Below are 9,532 nucleotides of genomic sequence, written 5' to 3' on the forward strand. Positions count from 1 at the left end.
CTCTAAAATTTCCAGCTGCAAATTCACACAATTTCAGCAGCAAAAACCTTGAATTTTCAGCACCAAAATCAACCATAAAAACCTCAAAAATTCCAACGAATTACCTAAAAAAAATCAGCTTTCTTCTTCCTCCAAAAATTGGAGCAAAAAGCTCTTTTTTCCTTCCTCAAAGTGCAGTAAAACCATTCTCTTTGCTTTTCCTCTCCCATGGTTCTTTCTCTCCCTTTTTCTCTTTATTTCTTTCTTCCTTTATTTTTCTTCTTTTTTCTTCTTCACTAACCGACTTAACTTTTCTCACTTCCTTTTTCTTTCCTCACATGACCGGCCCCCACCTTCCTTTCTACACTCTTCTCTTTTGTTTTCTTTATTTTTTTATCTTTCTTTTCTTCCTTTGTTCAACAGGCCATTCACTTCACTTGGTTCCAATTTAGTATTCTTCCAATTGACTTTGACTTTTCTTCATTTCCATCCAAACCAAATCATTCCCATTCTTGACTCATGTGGCCACTCATGTACATATAAAAATATTGTTTGACTTTTCAACATCTTTTCTTCATTATTTTATCATCCATTTTATTTTTATTTCTTCAAAACAATAAAATTTACATATTATGCCTTAACTTCATTTTATTTAACACACCTCCCTCAAATTTTCATATTTTAAAATTAATTCTTTCAACACGTGTAAAAATTCTAATTTCCTTCTATCTTCCTTTTCTTTCACGTGTATAATCAAAATATCGAGATCGCATTTCAACGCGATGTCACCATAATATTTAAATATTTACTTACCCGCGTTAGCTCGATTTAATAAAATCACGCTATCACAATTATCGTCGTTTTCCTTCAAAATTCTTCTTTACTTCTTCTCCCCCACTTAAATTAGTCATATTCCATTTTTCATGACTAATTCCGACAACATATAAAATATTAATATTTTAATATTATTTTATTTCAAAATTTTTCACTTGCCTTCTTTGGTCCCGAAACACATCATTACATCTCGGTTTACTTTCGAATCATCCTTTAGCTTACTAATTCCTCTCCAATGAAAATATTATTATTTAATTATTGTTTCTGCACTCGCGAAGCATTTTATTCTTGAACGTTCCTTTCATCCTTTGTCACTCTTTAGCACGTCAATTCGCATCAAACGATCATCTATTTGATCAATAAGGTCTTATTTGTGTCCAACGAGAGTGCGGGATATTACAATAGGCGTGAGGTATTCGGAGCATTGCAACGTTGGACAGTCAGTGCTGCGACGTTGTGACTACTAAAAATTTCCTCATCAAAGCTATTTGTCTGCATTCAAAGTCACTACATCAATCATCCTTAACCATTGGGTTTCCCTTCTAGGCATATATCATGAGTTCCATAAGTATAGATACCTTTTCTTTGCTTGTCATACGCATTAAGCCAAGTTAATACTTTCATCTCATGCCATCTTTTGACTTTCATCAACATTCATAGAATCCTACCTTAAAACATCCTTTCCATTCGGTGTAATAAATTCATAACACATATACCATCTCACACATAAGTTGCTTACTGTCTATAGCTTTCCTCAAATTTATTGTCATCCCTATCTAATTATCTTCCTTGTCTTGTACTCCAATAATTTTATTGACTTTCAGTATAATTAATTACGAAAACAGCTCAGCTTCCTCCTCACTTTATTCTCACAATCCTTACTAAATCAAAATTTCATATTCCTCATATTCCATAATTTAACTTCATTGGGCTATATTTGTGCCCAATTATTACCTCATAATGTCATGGCATCACTGAGTAATCCTTTTCATGCTTAAATTACAATCATCAACTTAATCATGTTATCCATTTCGAATGTCATTTATAACCTTATTGCTTCCTTCTATAACCTTTCTCAATAATTATATTACCAATTTATCCCTGTCATACTAAAAGATTCCCATACATATCTAGTCATTTAAATAGCTATTTTATAATCCATTCTAGTCACACACTTTAAAAGCCAAACTTGTCACGACCCAAATTCCGGGTCATGACCGGCGCATGGGTCCAATGGACGTAATCCACTAAACCCAAGCAAGCCTATTATTTATTTTACTTATGATTCTATTTATTATCACTAAGTCGTATTTCATGACTTTGAGTCAAAATAGTGATACACATTGCCAACTCGTACTGGCATTACTCTTTTAAAATTTACATTTAAGTTCATCTATACATAACAAAATAATACTCGACCTCCAGCGGAGTGACTCGGATGGATATACAGCTACCGAATGCCGAGACACCTACCAGAAGATGTACACAGATCTACAAGGACACCTCGTCCTAATTATCGGCTACCTCGTGATCTGAAAACATGAATTTGAAAATGGTGAGTATAAACCCAGTGAGTGAACAAGGAAGGGAACAAGCAACAATTAGGAAAAATTTAAAATCATGATGCACTTGTTTCAAACAATGCAATTTAGTTCATTCCTATTTAAAACCCCTCCAAACCCCAGAGTTTTTTTTTCGCTACAGCGAGCATGAATTTCGATGCAGTGAAAACAAGGCAACAAGATAAACATTTTTCCTCACTCAACAAAAGCCATCCTACTAAACTAATAAAATCAACCTAACATTCATGAAAATTCTCAAAGTATAATGTGTCAAATTTTACGTACATTACAACCATAAATCATTGTCCATCAATTTGCTATATCACACACATTTACATATGTATATATATATACGTATATACCCATCATCATCATCTCACCAACCCATCATCATCATCACCAGCTCATGCGCACTCCCTACTCGCACATGGCTGGGTCATCACCGGATTATGCGCACTCCCTACTCGCACATAACCGGGTCATCCTCGGCTTATGCACACTCCCTACTCGCACATAGCCGAGTCAACATAATTACACAACATTATATTCAAGCACATATGTATATCAACATAATGCAGCCACATAGAAATCCATAATAACCACATTTCATAACATAAACATTTTCTCAAAAGCTTGTTCCCAAGGCATTCATTTTCATGAAAAATTGCATAAAATCATTCAAACACTTTGTTCAAAACAGTCATATTCCCAAAACAATTTTGATAGGCAGTCCACTCACAGGTGTCGAAAATTCGGATTCCGGGTGAACTCTGACTAATAGTCCTCAGGCGTAATTCCTTTGCCTTTTCCGGACGTCTCACCACCTTGACAAATAACCAAGTCGAGGAATTTACTATATTGTCCCTAAATTGATATAAATTAATTTAAACTACTAATGCTTGATATGTAAATGCACAAATATACCCGATTACCGCTTAATCACGGTATCGATTAAATTCGACCGATCACCCGATTAATCGACGATTGTGTCCAAATCACCTCTAAATTAATTCATTTCTCCTCTAATACCTTAATTTACCACATACATTTAAATAAAGCCAAATTCAGCATTAGAACCCTCACAATTCCTTATAGAAAAAAAATTTGGTCATTTGGTGTACTAGCATCGAATTTTTTCTACATAACTGTTTCACCTTACTTCATCATTTTCCATGCCATTTTCCTTGAAATAAAAACAATCCCCCATTGATATTCAGCCCTCATGGTTCAGCCAACAAGGAACCCTAGAGAAATTAAATATTTCTTTAGTGTTTTTGTTCATAACCATGCTTAACTATCTCTAAACACTAACATAGTCTAAAATCAAATTATTCCAACAACAATTCCTCTTCCATACCCATTTTTCAGAATTGAATTCATCATGATAACTCAATATTCAACCATGGAAATCAAGAACAAAAGCATGGGTAAGCTAGGTATCAAGGAGAATTAAAGAAATTTTAACTTACCTAGCTTGTTTCCTTGATTTCTTCACTTTTTCTTTGAATTTCCACCTAGGTTTTCTTGTTTTTCCTTTTGTTCTTCCTTTTTTCTGGTTGCTGGATGTCTAGGCCGAATATGGTGAGGGAATTGGGGATTTAATGGGCTGATTTCTATAGAAAATAATAAAATAATCAAGCATGCCATGTGTCACATGCTTATTGGCCAAATTTTTAACTTTTTGACTTTTTCTTCTTAATTTTCCACCACAAATATTCTGGTATTTATCCAATCCTACCACAATTAAAATCCCTTGGTCTTGACAAGTGCTGGGCCGAAAATTTTACTGATTTGCCCCCGAGACAAAAAAATTACGATTTTGCCCTTATACTCTGAAATGTACCGAAATCTCATTATTTCTACTTTTCAACCTAAAATAACACTAATATTGATCAATATTAACTAAATGGGGCAAAATTTGTTTAAAAAAAATTTTCGTTTAGTCCACTAGTGGCAAAATTACCATTTTGCCCTTGTGCTCTATAAATACCGAGAATCACAATTTTTCACTACTAAACATCATTTTATACTCCAATAATCATAATTATATTTCATATAATTATTCTTGGTCAAATGTGATCAAATCTTGGCTAAAAATCTCCATTTAATCATCAAATGGTAAAATGACCGTTTTGTCCCTAATTAGTCAATTTTCTGATGGACTCCAAACTGGACCTTGAACTCCAAATCACTATTCTAAACCATTCTGTTGGTTTTAAAATTTTCAAATTCCTCTTAGAATTTCTATTTGAACTAGTTCAAGGCTCGATTTAACTTAGTTGTACCACTCGATACAATACCGTCTTTTAATCGAGCTTGACAGGGTCTCACATTCTCCCCCACTAATAAAAATTCGGTCCCCGAATTTAAATTCAATGTAGAGTGGCTTACCTTTACATATCGAAGAGGTGTGGATGCTTTGTCCGCATCTCATCCTCAGCTTCCCACGTTACCTCCTCGCTAGTGTGATTCCGCCACAACACTTTCACTGAGGCTACATCCTTTGAACGGAGCTTTTTAACTTGCCTATCAAGGATAGCTACCGGTTGTTCCTCATAGGTTAGATCATCTTGCAACTGAATTGTTTCATACCGTATTACATGTGATGGATCTGGGTTGTACTTCCTAAGCATGGATACATGAAACACGGGATGAATATTAGAGAGGTCTGGTGGTAATGCCAAACGATAAGCCACCGCTCCAACCTTTTCTAAGATCTCGAATGGCCCTATATACCGAGGACTTAACTTCCCTTTCTTGCCAAACCTCATTATCCCTTTAGTTGGCGAAACTTTCAAAAATACATGATCTCCTACTTGGAACTCCAAGTCTCTCCGTCGGTTATCAGCATATGATTTCTGTCTACTTTGTGCTGTTAACATCCTTTGACGGATCATGTGTATTTTCTCGGTTGCATCCTGCACCAATTCAGGCCCCAAAAGTTTCCTTTCTCCCACCTCTAGCCATCCAATGGGTGACCTACATCTTCGTCCATATAAGGCCTCAAATGGTGCCATTTGGATGCTAGTTTGGAAACTGTTGTTGTAGGCAAATTCCACTAAGGGTAAATATTGTTCCCACCTGACACCAAGGTCTATCACACAAGCCCTCAACATATCCTCCAATGTCTGTATGGTCCGTTCAGATTGTCCATCAGTCTGAGGGTGGAAAGCTGTGCTGAAATCCAACTTAGTGCCCAATGCTTCTTGCAACTTTCCCCAAAACCTACTAGTAAACTGAGCTCCTCTGTCAGATACTATAGAAATGGGAATACCATGTAGTCGCACTATCTCATCCACATAAACTCGAGCATATTGGGCAGCCCCATAAGTAGTCTTAACCGGAAGAAAATGAGCTGACTTTGTTAACCGGTCCACTACTATCCAAATTGAATCATATCCCCCACTGGTTCGAGGCAAACCCGTTACAAAGTCCATAGCAATATGTTCCCACTTCCACTCGGGTACTGGTAATGGCTGTAGTAGCCCTGCAGGCTTTTGATGCTCGGCCTTAACCTGCTGACAAACTAGGCACTTGGAGACAAACTCAGCTACATCTCTCTTAAGTCCTTCCCACCAATACACCTCTTTCAAATCTTGATACATTTTTGTAGCCCCTGGATGTACCACATAAGCTGCCATGTGAGCTTCCTCTAATATTTCTCTCCTCAACCCGTCACCATCAGGCACATAAAGTCTGGTTCCATACCTCAACACTCCATCTGTGCCTTTAGTAAACATTTTTCCTTTCCTACCCTGAGGATCCTCTAAGGCCTTAATCACAAATTCATCTTTACTTTGTGCTTCTTTAATCCTGTCCATTAAAATAGGCCTCACTCTAAAGTGTGCTAGCAAAGCATTTGTCTCCGCAACTTCCAAACGCACACCTATGTCTCCCAAACTATGGATCTCTCTAACCAAAGATCTCCTACCAATGGAAATATGTGCCAAGCTTCCCATTGATTTTCGACTCAAGGCATCCGCCACTACATTGGCCTTACCGGGATGATAAAGAATAGTACAATCATAATCCTTTAGCAACTCCATCCATCTACGTTGCCGTAAGTTAAGATCCCTCTGCTGAAATATATACTTCAGACTTTTGTGGTCCGTGTATATCTCGCAAGTCTCACCATACAAGTAATGTCTCCAAATCTTTAAGGCAAACACGATTGCTGCCATTTCCAAATCGTGTATGGGGTAATTCTGCTCATGCCTTTTAAGTTGCCTAGATGCATACGCAATCACCTTCCCATGTTGCATCAATACACATCCTAAACCAACCCCCGATGCATCACAAAACACCGTGTAACCCCCTGTGCCTTGCGGCAGGCTTAACACTGGAGCTGTGGTGAGACATGCCTTAAGCTTCTCAAAACTATTCTCACAAGCATCAGACCACTCAAATTTTGTATCTTTACGTGTCAGCTTAGTCAAAGGGGCAACTATTTTGGAGAAGTCTTTCACAAAGCGACGATAATAGCCAGCTAAACCCACAAAGCTTCTAATCTCCGTAACTGATGTTGGCCTTGGCCATTTTTCCACTGCTTCAATTTTCTTTGTATCAACTCGTATCCCCTCCTTAGATACCACATGCCCCAAGAATGCAACACTTTCGAGCCAAAACTCACACTTGGAGAACTTAGCATACAATCGATGTTCTCTCAAAATTTGGAGCACTATCTTAAGATGCTGCTCATGCTCCTCTCGACTCTTTGAATATATCAAAATATCATCAATAAACACCACTACAAACTTATCCAAATAAGGTTTGAACACTCGGTTCATCAAATCCATAAAGGCTGCAGGAGCATTCGTGAGCCCAAATGACATCACTAAGAACTCATAGTGCCCATATCTTGTTCGAAATGCGGTCTTGGGTATATCTTCGTTCCGGATTCTCAACTGATGGTACCCAGATCGCAGATCTATCTTAGAAAAACATTGTGCTCCTTGTAGTTGATCAAATAAATCATCTATCCTTGGGAGAGGATATTTATTCTTCACCGTCACTTTATTAAGCTGTCGATAATCAATGCACAGCCTAAGTGACCCATCTTTCTTCTTCACAAATAACACTGGTGCTCCCCATGGGGATACACTAGGTCGTATGAAACCTTTATCCAACAAATCCTCCAACTGATCCTTAAGCTCTTTAAGCTCTGCAGGTGCCATTCTATATGGGGGTATGGATATAGGTCTAGTGTCGGGAATCAAATCTATGCAAAACTCAACCTCCCGTTCAGGAGGCAAACCTGGTAGCTCTTCAGGAAATACATCCACGAACTCCTTCACCACCGACACTTGAGTTACATCTCCAATCTTTGCCTGACTATCCTTTACAACAGCCAAGTAACCTATACAACCCTGTCGTAATAATCTTCTGGCAGATATGACCGATATCAAATTGGTTGGAGCATTACTCCTATCCCCTTGAATACTAAATGATGGTTCACCGGGGAAATCAAATCTAACGAATTTATGATAGCAGTCCACACTAGCATGACAGGGTGATAACCAATTCATCCCCAAGATTACATCAAAGTCTAAGGTGTCTAGCACCACTAGATTCACCGAAGTGTCTTTATCCTTGACTCGCACTACACAAGACTCATATTCCCACTCGGCCACAAATATCTCCTTTAAAGGAGTAGACACCACTAATTGTTCCTCTCTCCTAACACGACCTCTACCCAACCGAGATGCAAAACATGGAGAGATAAAAGAATGGGTAGCACCAGGATCAAATAGTACTCGAGCATTCATATTACAAACGGAGAGAATACCTGAGACCACGGCATTGGATGTTTGAGCCTCCTGCTGTGTTAAAGCAAACACCCTCGCTTGGCCTCTACCAATAGAACTTTGATGTCCGGACCCAGATGGTCTGCCTTGAGAGGAAGTACCCGCACCTCTACCTCTCGATCCACTAACCTCCCGGCCAGATGAGACAGCAACTGACGGAGCAGATGAAGCTGGCTGAGTGGAACCACGAGCAGAATCTGGTGATTGATGTGCCATCGGACAATCCCTCCTAATATGCCCAGGTTGACCGCACCCGTAACAAGTTTTTGTAGTAAGGAAGCACCGTCCACTATGTCGTCTCCCACAAGTATCACAAGAGCGAATGACTTGACTACTCTGTCTAGAATCTTGCTGCCTCCTAGAACTAAAGGTTCTCTGTCCCACCCTAATATTAGCACCAGGTGCGTCACTCCCCTGCTGCGGTAACCGTGAGTCCCTCTGTGGACCCTGACGGCTAGAAGATGAACCACCACTACTGAAATCTCTACGGCCCTGATAACCCTCTGTCTTGCCCCTTTTTGCTCTATCTCTCGCAGCCCTACTCTCATTGGTCCTCATCTCGATGCGTTGAGCACGATCCACTGCTGCAGAATAGGTAGTGAAATCTCGGGATGCCACAGCCCTAAATAATGGCTCCACTAACCCATCCACAAACCTCTGAATCTTCATCTCCTCAGTAGAAACGAGATAGGGCGCATAACGAGCTAGCTGCGTGAACTTGATGTCATACTCAGACACCGTCATGCTTGAAGTCTGTACCAAAGTCTCAAACTCTCTAGCTCTAGCATTACGCACACTGAGTGGTAAGAATCGATCTAAGAAGGCTACACTGAACTCACTCCAGGCCAACGGTGTTGCATTAGTCAGTCTGCCTCTACATAAAGAGCTATACCATTCCTGCGCCACATCCTCTAATTGGAAGGCGGCTAGCTCAACTGACCGAACACTAGAACATCCCAAGGCTTTACAAATTTTTTCCATCTTATCCAAGAAAACCTGGGGTTTCTCCGATGCATCAGACCCTGAAAATGTTGGAGGCTTAAGCTTGAGAAAGTCAGGAAGAGAAATATCTAGATGTCCCCTCTCCTCCTCATGATGTTGGTGATCGGCCTGTCCTTGGGAGCTAGGGGATTCTTGTACTGTAGGTCTCCCCTCTACTACCCTTTGTATATCTTCCATGCGGGTCGCCATCATCTCTACAACCCGGTTAACTCCCTGTAGGCCTGCCGCCAAATCCTCAATAGTAATACCCCTAGCTGGGTGTCTATCTACATCACTTGAGGACTGTCCCTCTTCTTGCCTACTCACAGGCGTATCCAACCCCACCGGCCTAGTGACCCTGCAACGTCTACC

The 9,532-nt window shown here is 39.5% G+C and overlaps 1 protein-coding gene across 1 annotated transcript; it reads right to left on the reverse strand.

Moving 5' to 3' along the window:
• Window positions 1–3,098: 3,098 nt before the first annotated feature.
• LOC148762122 (uncharacterized) lies at window positions 3,099–9,166 on the reverse strand. Its single transcript, XM_088807723.1, has 2 exons — window positions 8,161–9,166; window positions 3,099–3,199 (listed from the first exon to the last, which is right to left on the reverse strand). The coding sequence occupies exons 1-2, from the start codon at window positions 9,158–9,160 to the stop codon at window positions 3,150–3,152; spliced, it is 1,050 nt and encodes a 349-aa protein (XP_088663849.1). The 5' UTR covers window positions 9,161–9,166; the 3' UTR covers window positions 3,099–3,149.
• Window positions 9,167–9,532: the final 366 nt, after the last annotated feature.

The sequence above is a fragment of the Theobroma cacao genome, chromosome 6 (assembly GCF_053813885.1).
Source record: "Theobroma cacao isolate CCN51 chromosome 6, ASM5381388v1, whole genome shotgun sequence".
Taxonomy (NCBI): domain Eukaryota; kingdom Viridiplantae; phylum Streptophyta; class Magnoliopsida; order Malvales; family Malvaceae; genus Theobroma; species Theobroma cacao.